Source organism: Mizuhopecten yessoensis, unplaced genomic scaffold, assembly GCF_002113885.1.
Source record: "Mizuhopecten yessoensis strain PY_sf001 unplaced genomic scaffold, ASM211388v2 scaffold10331, whole genome shotgun sequence".
NCBI classification, from domain to species: domain Eukaryota; kingdom Metazoa; phylum Mollusca; class Bivalvia; order Pectinida; family Pectinidae; genus Mizuhopecten; species Mizuhopecten yessoensis.
This window is the reverse complement of record NW_018408493.1, coordinates 1,517,090-1,537,768: the sequence shown is the minus strand read 5'-3', so window position 1 is coordinate 1,537,768 and position 20,679 is coordinate 1,517,090. Positions and strand designations below refer to the sequence as shown.

At 36.1% G+C, this 20,679-nt stretch overlaps 1 protein-coding gene across 5 annotated transcripts in view; it reads left to right on the top strand.

Moving 5' to 3' along the window:
• The window catches only part of LOC110460158 (leucine-rich repeat serine/threonine-protein kinase 1-like), a 66,097-nt gene that overhangs the window by 10,491 nt on the left and 34,927 nt on the right, over positions 1–20,679 (top strand). For 4 of the 5 annotated variants that reach the window (XM_021512899.1, XM_021512898.1, XM_021512900.1 and 1 more), the window contains exons 2-6: positions 871–954; positions 15,523–15,779; positions 17,002–17,182; positions 19,280–19,456; positions 19,874–20,034. In XM_021512899.1, the coding sequence (XP_021368574.1) occupies positions 939–954; positions 15,523–15,779; positions 17,002–17,182; positions 19,280–19,456; positions 19,874–20,034 (792 nt within the window). In that variant the 5' untranslated portion in view covers positions 871–938. Of the gene's footprint in view, positions 1–870; positions 955–15,522; positions 15,780–17,001; positions 17,183–19,279; positions 19,457–19,873; positions 20,035–20,679 lie in introns of those variants that run through there. The other variant, XM_021512902.1, reaches the window with a different exon arrangement.

The following is a 20,679-nucleotide window of genomic DNA, read 5'->3' as shown; positions in this document are numbered from 1 at the left end:
CACCCCAAAAAAAAAAAAAATACCTGCCGACATAATCTAAATTTGTTTTCAGTAATGAGACCTGAAAACATCTTGTCATCAGGTTAATGATCATAATTGAAAAGAAGAAATCTTAATCTTTAAAATGATACACATTTTATGGAAATATAAACAACATTTTGTTGTGCTTCAAGTGTTAGAAGAACCTCAACATTAGAATTAGTATTTACTTCCATACATTTTAGTATTATAGTAATATACAGTGTGCATAGATATAATATATATTTTTTGGGGTGGTTGGGTAATCCAATGGATAGCACACTTCTCTATCACCAAGAGGGCCTGGGTTTGATTGCTCCATTTGACTAAAAAGGTATTGGGTCACCCGCCCAACCATGTGGGTTTACCTGTGGGAAACTTAAACCTCTGTAACTGGAGGTTTCCTCCCACATTAAGACTCCCTACACGCTTCACTTGGGCTGACAAGAATGCATAATATCAGTTGGAAAAAATTATTTAACTCATTCACCCCTGAAATTTTATAATGAACTATTTCAACCATTGAATTGGAAGAGTTCAAATGTGTCTTTAGGGGTGAATGAGTTGATAATTAATGGTTGTAAAATAGAAAAAGTTTATATTTACCAGTAATACCTGTAGTTGTTTTTTTTTGTCTCACTGGATTGTTTAAACTTATATCTGAATTCTGAGAGGTGTTAGCGCTGATGTATGCTCCACATCAATGTTTGTATATACATGTATGTGGTAATTGACAATAATAGCTCAATAGATAACTCTTTTATTACCAAGTACACCTACCTAGCTGTAGATGTGATAATACAAACACTAGATATTTATCTTATACCTACATTTTATCCTGGGAATTTGCAGATAAACGTGATCAAGAACTGGCTGACAAGAAGACTATCCCTGTATGTATGTGAACGCTGCTTGCTGACATGGACATCACACCAGGTGCAGTATAAGTTCATTATGTTAATTTATAGTTCCCTGTACTGCTGTGTAAAACTGTACTTACACATAAAAAAAAAAAAAAAAAAAAAAAAAAACTATCGTCATATAAAATATACCTGCTCCAAGTCAGGAACCGTTACATTAGTGCATTTCACAATTATTTTATGTTTTTTAGCAAAAAATAGGTACAATTTTTTTTGGGCCCCTGCTACCTATACTGAAGGGAGACCATATGATACCGGTACGCGTACTGGATCATTTTCCTTGGCTAGCAAAGATGGGTGACCCAGTGGGGTGGTTAGAGAAGGTGCATTGGTCACATGGGATTCCCCAGGCCAAGACACGGGACACTCACTAGTTCAGCAACGTTGACCGCAAGCACATTTCATTGATATCATTTAAATAAATTTTACTACTGCTTGTTCCCGAAATGACCATCCAGGATTTTTTTTCCTGTCATTATTAAATTTGTCCAGGCTTGACCTTTTTGCATTAAAATGAGATTTTTGTCACTCTCTTTGATCAGGTCCAGTACACTCTGCCGATTGAGCTATATAGCTGTAAAGACCTATAATAGCTCTATTGACCTATCTGAAATAGGTCTTTTGAGCTATTTTCAAGTGATTTTCTTTTTTAAGGAAAACGGAACAAAGTTGCATTTAAAAGAAGATTGTATCATTAGGTTGATAACAAAAGACATTAAATATAAGTATTCTTTTAAAAAAAAAATGATGTAAAGAAATCGGAAATTTGACATTTATGAAAAATAAAAATAAACATCTTAATGTATGCTTTTTGTAGTCAACATTACCATCAACCTTTTTGTTTTATGCGACTTTGCTTTAATTTAATGAAATTTGAAATCTGAGAAAATATAGCTCAATACAGCTATAATTCATAGGTGTATATACATTCTGTAGCTATATAGGTCTTTATAGCTATAGCTAAATCGGCAGAGTGTACTGGACCTGTTGATTTACCATCATATTTCATTGTATATGCAAGGAGGCTCTTTTTAGGTCACCTGAGTCACTCAATTGTCCTGTGTCTGCCATCCTGTGTCTCCCTTTTCTATTCCTTCACTCCTTACTTTATCCCATTTTCCTGTCTTTTCTTCGTCTGCTGGATAACCAAACTACTCAGTAGTGAAGCGGACGTAAAACAAATCAATCAATCAATCTATCAATCATGACTGTCGTCCGTCTTGCATCAGAAATCCCATTTTCAACTTCTGATCAGAAATTAAACCATCAGTTTTATTCCCTGTCTCGTCACAACAGGTGACATTGTATTTTAACTCGGGTGACTGACAAGACCCATTGGCCTCTTGTTTTGTCCTACTACACTTGTACCTGTGACTCATTCGTTTATATAGTATACCATATTATCTGTTCTCTTTTCTCACTGTTGATCAAAGTTCATATCCGTCAAGAAGCATCATGAAATTAACATCACTTTATCAGGTTCGTGGAATAAAAAGAACCTCCAATCACATCACATCATTTTATCGGGGCCATTGACATGTGATAGGATATTTGTGATAACTTATCATTGTACTGGCGATAAATTATATTTTGATCATTGCTTTATTTGCATTTAATACACATCAGATAAAGAATTACGAAGAAACTCAGAAGGAAGAAAATGAAGTTGAGTGTTAAATTATTTCAAATATATCAAGTGTTTTAACAATATATTTCAATAAAATAAAAAGTCATTATTTCACTGTCAATAATATGAATGAATATAGTTACGAAATATCTGTATTAAACAATCTTCTTGTTTAGAACCACATCACTTGGATGTTTTAATACATGGTTACTTCAGGGTTTTGACAGCTGATAAAACGCCAGGAAAACACATATTCTGCTTATGTCATGTTCTGCTTAATATCATGTACTGTAAGTGGAAGGGGCTTTTATGGGTCAGTAACTGCCTGTCCACCATTATGTAAATTTCACTTCTCATTTGTGAGAGTGAGACTCCAAAACGCGTGTTGAGATGGAGGTACAAAGTTTATAAACATTTGCCCCTGAAATTTCATAATGAACTATTCCAACTTTTGAATTGGGAGAGTTCAAATGTGTCTTCAGGGGTGAATGAGTTAATCTCCCTGTAAGAAATCGTGACTTCACCACTGTCTGTCTTAGTGCCATATCATCAGTCAATTAACAATTTTAAAAAAATCTGAGGGAATTTAATTTAGTTTGCTTTTATAGGTATTTTATCATAAGTATAACTATAATGTTAATACACATATAGAATGTTTTTGTCATCCCTATATATTTTAATGGGTACGAAATACTGGTATAAATGATTTTGCTCTCAATGAGTTGAGCTTATATGCTAGTAATATGCCTAAATTCTTCTTCTTGTTATAAAAAACCCGGCTACAGATCCTTATGATGTAAATGGATCCTCATAATTACTTTCCCACTTTTAAGAAAAAATTCAGAGACGAAAATTGTTAAAATGATTATAGTTTATCTCAGAGCAGTCTACCTAGGTTTTACCTTTGCAGTTTACCTGTGGGTACCTGTGCCGTCTAAGGTTTTGAAGTTACCTGAAAGTTTATTAATCCTGCAATAAGCCCATGTGGCCATCACATAAGACAAGATGAAAAAAATGTCTAGGAAATTTAACGCAGGTAAAAATCTAAAATAAATGAACTCAGGTAATTATGAAACTAATAATATGAAACTGACTATAACTGGTCTATTATATCATACATTTATCTTGTGTATTCCTTTATCACACATTGTGCTTTGTTCTCAAATCAATGAGGAAATTGAGAACACTGCTATAGTACATGGAAGCATTCAGTATTTGCTAACTTCTTTTCTTAAAAACATGACTGTTGATGAATGCTAAATGCCAAAAATACATTCCTGTATTGTGTTCAACCTCATGTTTGTACTTATAGGAGTCCTGTCCCACTACGCCTGCAGTGACGGATCCAGAGACCTATCTAGGGGGGTTTCCAAATTTCCAGGGTGTGTGTGTTCCAAGTGGGGGGAAATTGAGAAAAATGGTGAAAATACATGATTTTTAAAGAAAATTCTCTGGGTGGGGGTGTTTCCTGAAGTCCAAAAACCCCCTCTGAATCCGCCACCGCACCTGTCACCATGATCTCTTTTTATATATATTTTAAGTAACCTTCTCTCCTATAGATGGTCTGTGACACTTCTGTTGACCAAGTATCTTAATGACAGCTAGAGTGACAGCAATGGTTTGAAGTCCTGGTGCTCAGTATTCATAAAAAACATTCTCATGCTCAAACTCATAATCTGTGCTCATTGAAGCCCATTTTCTTGCTCGAGTAATAAATTGATAAATAATCACATTTTGTTCATGATTTTGTAGAATTTTGTAGATACTTCAAGCTAAATATTAATATCATCATTATCACTTGTCTTGAGTGAGAGAAAAGTTGGTTTGAGCAATTCTCCATTTTCCACTTAAAGTACGTCCCACAAGGTTTTTCTTTTCAATAATTATTCATCAAAGCTAATTAGTCATGCTGGTAAAAACAGTTTTGAATGTATAGTTTTAGTTTTTGACAGTGGTGCAGGGATATATGAGACATACTTGGAAAGTTAGGATTATAAATCATATCAATTCAAATCTAAAATGTTTATGTCTTTGTGTCTCATACTTGTGCACGTAATTATTCATTTAAGTCCTCTCTACCCTAATCCTACACACAGGCCAGAAATATTTTACTGAAACTTTGAAAAGGTCATTCTTTTTGTAGTCAGATCGGCATTTAACTCTAAAAAAAACAAGGATCGGTGAATGTTGGTTTTATAGGTGTAACAAAAACTTAGCACTGACTCGATCAAGCACAGATGCCACCTTTGAACTCCTGTGACCTCCCAGTCTGCTTGTAATTTTCGTTAAGGTAGATCTAGAGATACCCATCACTCTGTATTGTATCTTCAAAAAGAAGAGATCCAATTTCTTTGACTTTTTTTCTGAAATGTAATTTCTTGCCCATTTACTGTACCAACAAGTTATACAAAAAGGAATATAGAATAATTTTATTTTTCGTATGCCATGCAGATTCGATCTCAGGATTGTTAAATTATAAAGCAGGGAATTTACCTATATAGCTGTGCTTCCATTTATGATATTTACCACAGAAATACTTTCCTGCAGCATTACTGGGTATAATATCAAAATGTTCAAACTCCCAAAAAAGCACCTGCAACTCAGAATTGTTTAAGTACCGTATAACTGTACAGGAAATAAGATAAAATTAACAGGAAAATCATTTTTTAGCTCACCTGGCCCAACCTCTTGTCTTAAAAAACAAACAAACTAAGAGGCCTAGGATAATGATATTTGGCAAGTAACATGCTAGGATAAAGGGCTACCAAGTTTGTTAATTTGAATGACTGACTTTTTTCAAGGTCACAGGGGTCAATTATCTTGAAAACCTTTAAACAGCTTCTTCTGTTTAACCAAAAGGTCCAGGGTGATGATATTTGGCCAGAAGGATGTTGGCGTAAAGGGCTACCAAGTTTGTTGAAATGAATGACCTTTGCCCATATTCAAGGTCACAAGGGTCAATTGTCTTAAAAAATCTTTAAACAATTTCTCCTGAATAACTAAAAGGCCTAGGATAATGATATTTGGCAAGTAACTAGGATAAAGGGCTACCAAGTTTGTTAATTTGAATGACCTTGACTTATATTCAAGGTCACGGGTCAAATTTGTTTAAAACCTTTATACAACTTCTTTTGAATAACCAAGAGGCCTAGGGTGATGATATTTGGTCAGCAGGATGTTGGGATGAAGGGCTTAAAAGTTTATTCAAATGAATGACCTTCACTCATATTCAAGGTCAAAGGGGTAAATTGTCTTAAAAACCTTTAAACGACTTCTTCTGTATAACCAAAAGGTCCAGGGTGACGATATTTGGCTAGAAGGATGTTGGCATGAAGGGCTAACAAGTGTTTTCAAATGAATGACCTTTGCCCATATTCAAGGTCACAGGGATCAATTGTCTTAAAAACCTTTAAACAACTTCTTCTGTATAACCAAAAGGTCCAGGGTGAAGCTATTTGGCCAGAAGGATGTTGGCATGAAGAGCTACCAAGTTTGTTCAAATGAATGACCTTTGGTCATATTCAAGGTCACAGGGGTCAGATATGTTGAAATCTTTAAACGACTTCTTCTGAATAACCAAAGCATACAGGGTGATTGCTTGTTGATGTGAATAACCTTGATACACTTTCATGGTCCATAGTGCATAAATCTTTAAAAGTCATCTTCTTAATAAACAAAAGGTATAAGGTGGTGATATTTGGTTGCATTCTGGGAGGAAGGGCTATGAAGTTTGTTCAACTTAATGTCCATGTTTTACTTTCAAGGTCACAGGGGTCAAATGTGTTTTAATCGTTTGACAGGTTCTTCTGAATGACTTGAAGTCAAGACACTGATATGTTGCCTCTAGCTTTATTTTATACCACTTTTAAGGTTACACTTGTGAGATTAATACCAGGTGAGCGATGCAGGCCCATTGGGCCTCTTGTTCCTTACTTGGAGCTAATCTCCCTAGATACCAAAATAAATCTGTTGCAGCCCAAAGCTTTGCTACGAAGTGATAATCTCCTATCGTAACAAATCTTTCCTCAATATTTTTGTTACCAGAGATTCAAAAATGAGCAATCCTTGATTACAGTATTTTGTCTTGTAAAAACCCTACATCTTCAGGTATGTTGAATAATACCAGATTTGTGATGGGAAACTTGGACCATGTTACGATGGACCTTCATATATGACTATCATATGTATGTATGTATATATATGTGGGATGGAAATGACTCATCCAACGGTACAGAATTTTGGGCAAAATTCAAGGCCTGCCAAGGTTTTTGAACATAAATGTTGTACCAAAGGGTTGGACATTCTATCCTTCATTATTATAAGTCCCCTACCGATGAAAGCAGGGGGACTATAGGTTTTGTCTGCGTCTGTCTGTCTGTCAGTTGTCCGTCGGTTACCTTNATCGTCCTCTTTTAATTACAGTGACATTGCCATTGACCAAACAGTTCTGGCATATAGGGTAGTTTTCCTCAGATGTAGCCACATTGTCATCTGTACCACAATGGAAGCATACTGCTTAGAAACCAGCAGAGAAATAGGCCAGTTCAACTGGCCCATCACATGTCAGATTTTTTCTTACAAACACTGATTTTAACACATTTTCTTGTTCAGTTTCTACATCAGCAAAATCAGAACCACACGTGTACGACAAATCGCCCAACATAGTTTGCAATTCCTTAGCTTTCTTTTCTTTTCTCTTACAACATGCTTGCAGTAGAGAACACGAGGCTTGTCACATTCAGAACAGTATATCACCATTTCAACATTTTAAGCAGTTTGGGTGGTGGGTGAGAATAGCATACCATGCCCAGGACCTGGCTTGTGTCCTAGTGTGGGCCTGTGCTTTTCACTAGTTTCGTGTCCATATAACTGATCGAAGGACTTGTACTTGTCACCAGTATCAGGTTCTGGGTCTGGCAGAAAGTGAAGACCTTCAAAATTATCTGCAGGTAAGTTTGGTCGTTTACAAAGAATGCAGGTTGTCTTCCCACACTTTTTGACACAGAACATATAATGCCTGATTTTGCAGTGTGAGGAAAGAAAAGAATGGAATTGTTTCCGTATTTGTACTGATAAATCCAACTTTCTGATCGTGTAACCAGTCGATTATATCATTGTACATTCCCAGTTTGTCATTTACGACGTTCCCATGCTTTGCCGGTAGATGTGTTGCTTTAGAAAATCCCGACATTAAAATTGTAAATGCGTCGGATTTCGCACTGGCAGTTGCCGACTGCTCTTCTGTATCAGCATCAATATTAAATTCTAAATAAGCTCCGAGGTACGACACCACTTCCCCCACCGTACATGCGCCATCACACTAGGTCAGTTCCACTTTCGATTTACCGGCCGACACAACGGCCCTGTTCCCACACTCGACGGGCGCAGATTTGTCAATTGTTCCTTCGGCTAATTCATGAAAGACTTGTTCAGTAGCAAAATACTTGTTTTAGTATCGGCTACTGAACAACCATACCAATCTTTAAGAACGGCAAGTTGCCGTTTCAGCTTTAGAATTACAAAAACCAACTTGCAGACGACGAGTTTTCCACAACCGGAAATTAATAATATAAAACTAATTTTTGAAGCAGAAAACGGGAAAAAAATCCGGATTTTGTATTTTTCGTTTTTTTTTCGCAAATAAAAAAAATTGGGGCGGGGCCTCAAAGAGGGGGCGGGCGGGGATGAGAATCTAGCAAATAATTTATTATGGCCTTAATGTTTAGGTTAAAGTTTTGTAATGGCTTACCATTCGCTTAAAATAATGATGTTAGGATGCTGATTCTTTGCATAGAGGTTCTTTAATAGGGGTCTAGCATTAATGCTGTGGATTGATTTTTTTCTTTTTCTTTTTTTTTAATTTTTGACATTGTTTGGACTTTAGTATCTTGGCCAAAATCTGCAGGTTTAACTTTGAGTTAAAGTTTCGTAATGGCTCACTGTTCACCTAATAATAGTGTTGGGATGCTGATTTTATGTACAGAGGTTCTTTAGGCGTCTAGCTGTAATGTTTTGTAGAGGTTAAAGTTTGAGTTAAAGTTTCGTAATGGCTCACCGTTCACTAACTAATAGTGTTAGGATGCTGATTTTATGTACAGAGGTTCTTAAGGCGTCTAGCATTAATGTTGTTTAGTGAAAGTGGAAAAATAATCTTATTTTTTTCTTTAAATCTTGACATGTTTTGGATTTAACTATCTTGGCCAAAATCTGCAGGTCAAAGTTTGGGTTAAAGTTTTGTAATGGCTCAGACCTTCACCACTGAGCCACCATATTTATTTTTAGAATTTGTTTGTATTTATAGATGTTAACAATGTTCCATGTTTTGGCCTCGCCAGCGACAACAGTCACTGTTCTGCTTATTCATCAACATCATCATCATCATCATCATCATCATCACATTCGTGTTAAACCGAACATTTAGTGTTGTTTTATCCTAAATTGGGTAAAAAGTTCACATTCTATACAAATCAAACTTCCTCAATGCTTGCCTTAGGTGTACAGCATCTGTATATACCTGCTTCACCTATAGAATATAACAGATACATCAATACAGGACATGGTGAAAGTAAGGGCATTAGATTGGTCCACAATGTATTTACTGTGTACCTCCGGAAAATCTTTTGAAAACATCGATGCTTGCAATAATCTTGTTTGCAGTATCTGTTGGGGGCGCCGGAAGGGGAAATGTATTGATTCATCAATACCCACAGAATGCTTGTTTACATATGACCAAGTGTTTTTCTTTCATGGCTTAATTAGTAAGTTGTAAGCTTTGTCAAAATTGGCAAGTCACTTAACCACAAAAGGAATATTGATCATCACCCAGTGCACATGTATTTTTTGTTTCTATTTAAATCGAACAAGATCGCCAACAGAGGTTGACAGACATTTAAAATGTGGTTTTGATTGTAAGGATCCTTTGAAATAGCATATTGACATGTTTGTTATGTTACCTGCTAATCTATATTCCCATACAAAAACTAGCATACATGTCACTTAACCAAAAGCATTTTCTAAAAGGGAGGTAATCTGGCAATTTTCTTGATTGCAACTTTTGAATCACACGGAACAGTTTTCTTTTATGTGTTCGTCACCGCATATCAATGACTTAGTATGACTGTGATTGATTGTGATCTACATTGCTCTGTATTCCAGTCAGTTTAAAGACGTTGCTTAAGTTACCTCCATTGTATTTAAACAATACTGTTAATTATCAATTACAAGTTTAATTAATACCTGTTTAGGTCGGAAATAATGCAACAAGAAGTAGGTTTGGGTGACTGAATAACCATGGCTTTATTACGCAATGCAAAATAGTGATTATAAGACGTGAAATATGACATAATATTGCATATTGAACAGTACAAGCACCTGTGTATAGGGAGTGTGAGACAACAGGGCCATTTATACTGGTCACTGCTAGCATGGACATTCTTGACCAACTGCTATATTACTTACTTACTTACTGCCCTGTACGCACAGTGCTATATACAAGATGTTTAAATTGAACATTGACATGACTTTTGAAATTGGATATAGATGAATGGTGGGTGCAGAACTGTTTAAATTTCAATTGGAAAATGTATGTTTTAGATATTTTACTTGTTAACTTTTTGTGAAACTTTTCTGCAAAGTCATTCAAGCAACAGTGTTATAATTGGGTTTACCATGCAGTCGGGTTGTAAAGTTGGGTGAATTAAATATCTCAGCTCCTTGCAAGTATATTTTTAATGCATCTTTAAAAATTCTGTATAAAAGAATGTTTATTGAATAACATACATATTTTTCTTAAAGAAATAAGTAATATTTGATACCCAATGTGAAATTACCACCTGAAAAAAGGTTTTGATGCCTGAATCAATATACTGGTACTGTATATATACTGAGAAAATATTGCCAAAATCTTTTGCTGTGAAATCCATGTTTGCCCTGAATGTTAATTTTGCCCTTTGATTTCGTCGTCTAATTTCACATTTGATTACAATGCTTCTGATGTTGTTTGCTAATGTTAACTCTCAAATGATATTCAATTATTTTACTGCGGCAATAAACTTGTGTCGGATCTCTAAACAGGATCACAAAATTATTGTAAATACATTGTTTATGAGGGGACGACCCTGGGTAAAATTATTGTAAATACATTGTTTATGAGGGGACGATCCTGGGTAAAATTATTGTCAATACATTGTTTATGTGGGGACGACCCTGGGTGAAAGTATTGTAAATACATTGTTTATGAGGGGACGACCCTTGGTAAAATTATTGTAGATACATTGTTTATGAGAGGGCGACCCTGGGTAAAATTATTGTAAATACATTTTTTATGAGGGGACGACCCTGGGTAAAATTATTCTAAATACATTGTTTATGAGGTGACGACCCTGGGTAAAATTATTGTAAATACATTGATTATGAGGGGACGACCCTGGGTAAAATTATTGTAATTATTGTAAATACATTGTTTATGAGGGGACGACTCTGGGTAAAATTATTGTAAATACATTGTTTATGAGGGGGACGACCCTGGGTAAAATTATTGTAAATACATTGTCTATGAGGGGACGACCCTGGGTAAAATTATTGTAATTATTGTAAATACATTGTTTATGAGGGGACGCCCCTGGGTAAAATTATTGTCAATACATTGTTTATGTGGGGACGACCCTGGGTGAAAGTATTGTAAATACATTGTTTATGAGGGGACGACCCTGAGTAAAATTATTGTAAATACATTGTTTATGAGGGGACGATCCTGGGTAAAATTATTGTCAATACATTGTTTATGTGGGGACGACCCTGGGTGAAAGTATTGTAAATACATTGTTTATGAGGGGACGACCGTGGGTAAAATTATTGTAAATACATTGTTTATGGGGGGACGACCCTGGGTAAAATTATTGTCAATACATTGTTTATGTGGGGACGACCCTGGGTGAAAGTATTGTAAATACATTGTTTATGAGGGGACGACCCTTGGTAAAATTATTGTAAACACATTGTCTATGAGGGGACGACCCTGGGTAAAATTATTCTAAATACATTGTTTATGAGGTGACGACCCTGGGTAAAATTATTGTAAATACATTGATTATGAGGGGACGACCCTGGGTAAAATTATTGTAATTATTGTAAATACATTGTTTATGAGGGGACAACCCTGGGTAAAATTATTGTAAATACATTGTCTATGAGGGGACGACCCTGGGTAATGTTTATGAGGGGACGACCCTGGGTAAAATTATTCTAAATACATTGTTTATGAGGTGACGACCCTGGGTAAAATTATTGTAAATACATTGATTATGAGGGGACGACCCTGGGTAAAATTATTGTAATTATTGTAAATACATTGTTTATGAGGGGACGACCCTTGGTAAAATTATTGTAGATACATTGTTTATGAGAGGGCGACCCTGGGTAAAATTATTGTAAATACATTGATTATGAGGGGACGACCCTGGGTAAAATTATTGTAATTATTGTAAATACATTGTTTATGAGGGGACGATCCTGGGTAAAATTATTGTCAATACATTGTTTATGTGGGGACGACCCTGGGTGAAAGTATTGTAAATACATTGTTTATGAGGGGACGACCCTTGGTAAAATTATTGTAAACACATTGTCTATGAGGGGACGACCCTGGGTAATGTTTATGAGGGGACGACCCTGGGTAAAATTATTGTAATTATTGTAAATACATTGTTTATGAGGGGACGACCCTGGGAAAAATTATTGTAAATACATTGTTTATGAGGGGACGATCCTGGGTAAAATTATTGTCAATACATTGTTTATGTGGGGACGACCCTGGGTGAAAGTATTGTAAATACATTGTTTATGAGGGGACGACCCTGAGTAAAATTATTGTAAATACATTGTTTATGAGGGGACGACCCTTGGTAAAATTATTGTAAATACATTGTCTATGAGGGGACGACCCTGGGTAAAATTATTGTCAATACATTGTTTATGAGGGGACGACCCTGGGTAAAATTATTGCTTGTCTGTGTCTATACTTATGTGCTACAGTGTTTTTGTATTATATATTATGTTTGTGTCTGAAATACTGTAAAAGTAGAAATTCTCATGTGTGGAAATTTTCGCGTATGGAAATCAGTTTGTCTTGTGACCCTTTAAACTAATTAGGGCCCCGTATCGGAGATACGGGTGCCCTATAGTAATCACTCTGTCTGTCTGTCTGTCTGTCCACAAATTTTGTTCCTGGCTGATAAATTTGGTATTTATTGACCGATGTACATGAAACTTGGTCAATATGTTCAGTTTACAAAAATACACATTGAGGAAAAAAGTCAAGGTCAAAGGTCGAGGTCATTAGTTTCAAAGGTCGAGGTCAAATTTTGCATATTTTCACTCATGAACATTTTGTTATGACATTATGAAGCAAAATTGATCAGAATCAAACAAGGAGTTTACCTTACCAAATGTCAAGGTCATTGGGTCAAAGGTCAAGGCTAAATTTTGTATATTTTCACTGGTGAACATTTTGGTATGACACTTTGAAGCAATGCTGCTCAGAATTAAACAAGGAGTCAACCTGACCAAATGCAAGGTCATTGGGTCAAAGGTCAAGGTTAAATTTTGTATCTTTTCACTGATGAACATTTTGTTATGACATTATGAAGCAAAGTTGGTCCGAATTTAAAAAGGAGTCAACTGACTTAAGGTCAAGGTCATTTTATATTATTATGTAGCAAACTTGTTCAGATCTTAACACAGAGTCAACTGACCTTAGGTCCAACTTACAGGGTCTAAAGGGTCAAGGTCAAGTTTTGTATTTTTCACTGATGAACATTTTGTTATGATATTATGAAGCAAAGTTGGTCGGAATTAAAGAATAAGTCAACTGACCAAAGATCAGGGTCACTGGGTTAATGGTCATGGTCATTTGGGTCCAAAGGTCAAAGACAAAGTGGATCTCTGGCTTTGACCTTGGCTCTTGATGGATGAGGTATATAAGGTGAAATAAAACAAATCAAAGCTAACAAATGAGTATTGCATCAGTATTTACATTTCTGTTAGCTCAGCAAATATGGAGGTGGAAGGAAACAAGACTCACATCATAGTACATGTAAAATGTATATTTTGCTTCCTTGCGATTCTTTTTGAAGTCCAAATGTCAAACGTCAAGCTCAGCTATATGGGCAGATTGCTTCTTGATGATTATGGGGGATATATTGCCACAAGACGTGGCCCTTACTGACCTGTCAGTGTTCTAGTTATGTCGTGGACATTTTTGCATTGACAATGTTTCTAAAATCTACAAATTCTATATATCTATAATCTATATAGAAACATTTGTGAGCTAAGTGTAATTTTGTGCTTATTTATATGATTTCTCAATTCAATGCACTCTTCGTAGGCTGTAAGTATATTACAGTTATATTACTATGACAGCAGGGCAATCATACAACATTTTTAGCTTACCTGGCCTGAAGGGCCAAGTGAGCTGATGCAATGGTGCAACGTCCGTCGTCTGTCCGTCCGTCGTCTGTCGTCCCTCCGTCCGTCGTCTGTCAATAATTTACTTTAAACAACTTCTTCTTAATAACCAAAAGGTCTAGGGTGATGATATTTGGCCAGAAGCAAACTAGGATGAAGGGCTACCAAGGTTGTTCAAATAAATGACCTTCACCTATTTTCAAGGTCACAGGGGTCAAATATGTTAAAAACTTTAAACAACTTCTTCTCAATAACCAAAATGCCCAGAGTGATGATTTTTGGCAAGTAGCATGCTGGGATGAAGGGCTACCAAGTTTGTTCAAATAAATGACCTTGACTCATATTCAAGGTCACAGGGGTCAATTGTCTTAAAAAATCTTTATACAACTTCTTCTGAATAACTAAGAGGTCTAGGATGATGCTATTTGGCCAGTAGCATGCTGGGATGAAGATATACCAAGTTTGTTCGAATGAATGGTCTTAAATTATATTCAAGGTCACTGGGGTCAAATATGTTTAAAACTTTTATACAACTTCTTCTTAATAACCAAGAGGCCTAGGATAATGATATTTGGCCAGTAGCATGCTGGGATGAAGGGCTACCAATTTTGTCAAAATGAATGACCTTTGCCCATATTCAAGGTCACAGTGGTCAATATATGTTTAAATCTTTAAATGACTTGTTCTGTATAACCAATAGGTCCAGGGTTATGATATTTTGCCAAAAGCATGCTGGGTTCGAAGACTTTAAACTCTGTTCAACCTAATGTCCTTGTTTGACATTCAAGGTCACAGGCGTCATATGTTTAAATCTTTTAATAGGTTCTTATGAATCAAACACTGATATTCTGCCTGTAGCTGTATTTTAGTCCACTTTTAATATTACAAGTGTGGGATTAATACCAGGTGAGCAATTCAGGCCCATTGGGCCTCTTGTTTGGAAATTGCCACTATTCTCTAGTAAAAAAAAGAGAGATGGGGAATAAAATTATAAGAGGCATGGATTATATCATTGTAGACCACACGTATAGTATTTGGATTGAGATAATAAATGCTAAGTTTGTTTTGAACATAAACAATAGTTACAGTAGTTTATCAGCATAACAGCAATTTATTACACTTATATAGTAAGCTCAGTAAAAAAGCCAATCAAAGTAACCTCTACCCCCTCCCAACCTCTACCACCCTCCCAACTTCTATCCCTCCCCACCTCTACCCCCTCCCCACCTCTACCCTCCCAACCTCTACCCCCTCCCCATCTCTACCCCCTTCCCACCTCTACTTCTAAACCCTCCCCACCTCTACCTCCTCCCAACCTCTACCCCTCCCCACCTCTACCCCCTCCCAACCTCTACCCTCTCATCGCCTCTTCCCCTCCCAACCTCTACCCCCTCCCAACCTCTACCCCTCCCCACCTCTACCCCCTCCCAACCTCTACCGCCTCCCCACCTCATTAGATTCAGTTTAATATGTGATTTGTTTGATATTTTCCAGAAACTTTTGACCCGGGTGTCTTCACTCAGGCAGTAGAAGATGGTGACCTACAGACATTTCTGGACCTGCTCAGTGATGTGGAGGGAGCAGAGGAGGGGCCGGGTGAAAGGGATTCTCTTCTGGTTCTAAATGACTCAGTGTTTGGCGAGGGGATGCCGTTGCTTCACTTCCTGTGTAGTAAAAAGGATATAAATGAACAGTTCATCAAAGCACTTCTACACTTAGGAATCAACGTCAACCTTTTTTGTGAAAATCGTGTAAGTTTACTGTAGTTTATTATGCAAATTTTATAGAAAAAAAAATATATTTCAAAAGTAGGTATTGGACATTTAACATAAGTAGTGTTAATTATCATCACCCAACCTCAAACAACTTTGATTGAAGGAAGTTGCTGTGACCCAATTATCTATTCGCGGGGTATATAGTTAAAGGGCCTACATGGCACAGTGGCATGGTATGCATGATGTTTAATGGGTTATTTGTGCGGCATTAAATTTTTGTGATTTTGACTAAAAAATAGCAAATTTAATTTACCAGTTACATGGATTAGAATTTCGTGACCTAGACGTTTAAAGGGGAAATATCCTGCTATTCAGTGTTCATATATAGACTCAAAGGTCAATGGGGATCTGAGCCACTCGCCTTTGGTCTCAGCTAAGAGTTTTAGTAATGCAGCCATTTCTAAAGCCTCCAGTTTGTTTACCAATGAAAAGTGAAATTCTTTTGGAAACTCTTCTACAAACAATTGACAATAATCCCTTAAGGTCGATTTTAAGGATATGCATTTTCTTACATTTATAGAAGCATGTTTACAAAAAACTTTCGTTTATTATAAATTACCATGTATGGACTTCTGTGATTTGTGAATATGATGTAATAATGAAACTGGTGATATTGACTGATATTATACATTTTTATGTTAAATTTTAATGAAACATACATTACCCGGTAAGTCTTAAAATATCAAAGAACTGTTTTGTTAACAGTAAAAGTGTAGGGTATTACGGTACCCTTAAAGCTCTATTAAAAAAAAAAAATTTTTTTTTACTGGAAACCATCTTTAATGAGTTTTTGAGAACTTGTCACTTGTATTAAATCTGGCCAATGGGAAGTACATATGCTTTGTAATACAAATATTGCTGATAAAAATATTATTTGTGTCTCCTTACCAGAACTTCTTATTTTAATAATTCAAAACCTGTAACAACATATTATTCTAATGAACTTACGTCTCTGTCCTGTTGGCTATGAAAAGGTACTTATATCTTTTGTGCCTTCCCGTTCAAGGTTTTCTTATAAACATGTTTTACCTGAAGTATTTACATAAAAAGCAGATTTTTAAAAAAAAAAAAAATTAATTGTGGTTCATGACTTAATGGATGCCAAAATCACTTAAATTTCATTCATCAGCCATTGAATGTAGTAGAATAACGTAAATTTCTGAAATGACTCTTTCTTTCGATACTTTATCTAATCCAGGGGAGACCTATACACGTCGCATGTTCTGAAAATTGTCCTGAAAATTTGAAAGTGTTGCTGGATTACGGTGCTAAGATTCTTGAGGCGGGAGAGCAGGCCTGGCAGGAGAACTCGCCGTTTTATGTGTCCTCACTCTGCGGACATGTCAACATTATCCGCATCCTATTGTCCTACCAACCAAGTATGTCCACTTGTAAAAATGAGTCTCTTCCCCAACTCGGTGAGAATGTTTCGAAGATAAAGTCAGGCTCGTTAGCATTTTAACCTCAGCAGTGAATCTGTCACTTTAACAGCTAATGCTTGGCTGAGTAACCACATGACTAGTCAATCAGAAGATCATGGAAACTCAGCCTACTTACATTCCTTAATAACACTACTTAATGATTTCTGGAGTTTTGGTTTGTATTTTGTTTTGGACTAATTTTCGGCCTGTAGGGCCAGGGGAATTTATGCCGGGGCACTGCATCTCTTGTCTGTCCTTCAGCTTATCCTTTAAAAGACTACTAGTCCAGAATAGATGGGAGGGTTTTGACTAAATTGGGTATGAAGTGTAACAAGGCAAAGGGAATTCAATTTCTTATAATTAATGAAGGGTGCCATCTCCCAGGGTATGGTTTGAGCATTCCAGGGCCAATGTAATTAAATATACTATTTGAAATAAAAAAAAAAAAATCCCTTTAAATGAAAGAGATACATGTTGAACTAATGCATGCTCTACTGGTTCTGGTCTTTTATATCTTTTTATCTCAATGAAACCTCAAGGATACCTGCATAACTGGCAGATAGCTATAGGGTGCTGTTCATTATAATTAGGTTAGCTAGGTCAAAGGTCAAATGAGTGAAAAAAAATCATTGAAATCTTGTCCATGCAATAAATGTTAAATTATTGAAGATATCTTAATGAAATATGACAGATGTTTGCATCATCCAAAAGGTGTGAAGTGCAATACATTTAAGTCACAGTGATGTTCATTCTTCTAGGTCAAAGGTCAATTCCTGACATTTTCAACTATTTCTAAACTTTGTGTGGCCAGTTTTTACAAGACTTTTCAAAAGTAAAATCTCTAATGGCCCTGACCCAGTTTTTTTGTTTAACCGTTTGATTCAAAATATCACGAAGGCAACCTTCTTTCTGATGGACTGAGACAATTATCAACTAATGTTTTATTCCACTAGGTCAGTGTTAACTAGAACTAACCAGATATGGTTACATAAATCTTAGCAAGATGGAAATCAGTTCATGAATATATGTGTGTTTATGCTTCCAAATTCCTAAATTTATGAAATTGTACTTAAAATTCCTAATTGCTTTGGCAAGGTTTAATGTTTAAAATTTGCTACAATTAGTCTTGATATTTTAATTTAAAATTTTGACTTTTTTTTCACCGTTTTATTAATGATGTGAAATTCAGTTTTCTTTTATTTCTGGCATCAGCACTACAATTAGCATAAGAACCTTGACACATACTATTTCCTTTATTTCATTTTCTTCATGGCTATTTTTATATTTAACATATTTCAAAGTCCCATTTTCTTTTTCTTTTCTTTTTTCCCTCATTGATTCATTCATATGTCTCCTTCAATTTATTGCCAAACCTCTTTGTAATGCCAAAATTTTACTGAGCAAATCGTGCCAGTATTATAAGGAGAGCTAAATTACTGCATAGTCTAACTTTGTCTTCAGTTTCTAGTTATATTAGAAAAAACATATATGTTTTATATCTCGCTGCCTAAACTGCTTGGTAACAAGTTGACAATCACAAATAATTTATAAAAATTAAATTATGTACTTAGTAGGGATGTCCTTCCTTGCTTAATTGTAAACATATTAGTTTAACTATAATTTTATCTTGTATTTCGCCTTGATGTTGAGTATTTGCCCAAATAAGGAAGATTATTTGTTCTGTTCCCTGACCAAGATAGACCAAAGTTGTTGAAATTGGTACTTACTGCCCTTGCTGAGTTTGTTTGATGGTTTGCTTCAAATATATACTGGTACTCCGGTTTCCTCCCACATTAAGACCCCCTGCACACTAACTGCGGGGCCAACATGAGTGATTAATATGCCTGTTTCATAATTGTTTTAAAATAATTCAACTTTATATTTAAATAAACATGTATTAGTTCTACAACTTAATTTTCCTAAGTTCATGCTATTCGACAAATAAAATAAGTTAGCGTTTACTTTAAATATTTGTTAAACATGCAACGTCAGTTCACAGTATGTGTGATTGTGTTTTGTTACTTTAGATTAATTATTGATGTTGTTGTTTTTCAGAGCTGATCCGGGAACAGGATGTGCGGAGTTGTCTGCTCTACGCAGCGTGTGCGGGTGGTAACAAGGACATCGTGGGCATGTGGTACTGTCCTGGGATGGACATCAACCAACCGAAGCCCTATATCCAGTCCCTCGACAACTCCGGGGACAACACACCCATATTCGCAGCATGTGCAGGTACAAGACTTTCATAGCTCATGCCAAACTTCTATGGCCTTCAACTTTCAATCCCAACAAAAAAAAAATCTCCGTCTGCCCAAGAAGAACAATACAGATTGTTCTCTGTTAATAAAGACTTAACATGTATTGATCACTTAGTGTCAGATATTTACATAACTGACTGGAAAGTTCACTTCATCAACGTAAAATGGGGTGTTATGAATACCAGTCCAAATTGTTTCTTGAATAAAAACACAAACTTATTTTATTTTATAATTTGAACAACTGCTTTACCATGTTTGAGTCATCAAGACTGGTTTGACCTTGATTCATCAGATAAATGTATTTCATAATTCATTTTATATAACATCTAATGGCAAGCCATAATAAACGGTGGATTTTTTATTTCATTTTTTTTCGTTACGTTACTTCCAGGTGGGCATTATGAGGTGGTCAAGCATCTGGTGGATATGGGGGCGCGGCTCACCCACCGAGTGTGTACCGACTTTCCCGACATCACGGGACGAATCCTATTACAGTACGTTCAACAGGTGACCCCGGAGGACATATCGGACCGAGATGTGATAGAAACACAGGTTTGTGAACAGTTTAAGAGTCATTTGAAAAACTGTAATCCAGGCCAAGTTATTCAAAATGTGATTCGCTTCCCACAATCTTTACTTATCAATTTTCACTTATCATTGTTTAAGCTAATCATCTTTTTGACCAACTTTTGCCCAAATTATGCGAGATTTTGTGTTTTCAATCCTTATAGTCAGGTTTTATCAACAGTCTATGTCCATTTTGTTCAATTTGTTCGCCAACAACTTTTTAGGTCACCTGAGACAAAGTCTCAAGTGACCTATTGCGATCGCCTTTTGTCCGTCGTCCATCGTCCGTTGTGCGTCCGTAAACAATTTACATTTGCGACTTCTTCTCCAAAACCCCTGAACCAATTTCAATGAAATTTTGCAGGGACCTTCCATGGACAAAGGTCAACAAAAATAGTGGCCGGTTTAGTCCCAAGCCCCCAGGGGCCTGATAGGCAGGGCCAAAAATGGTCAAATTGACTAAAAATTCAAAAATCTTCTTCTCCAAAACCCCTGAACCAATTTCAATGAAATTTTGCAGGGACCTTACCTTCCATGGACAAAGGTCAACAAAATGCCGGTTTAGTCCTAAGCCCCCAGGGGCCTGAGGGGCGGGGCCAAAAAGGGTCAAATTGACTAAAATTTCAAAAA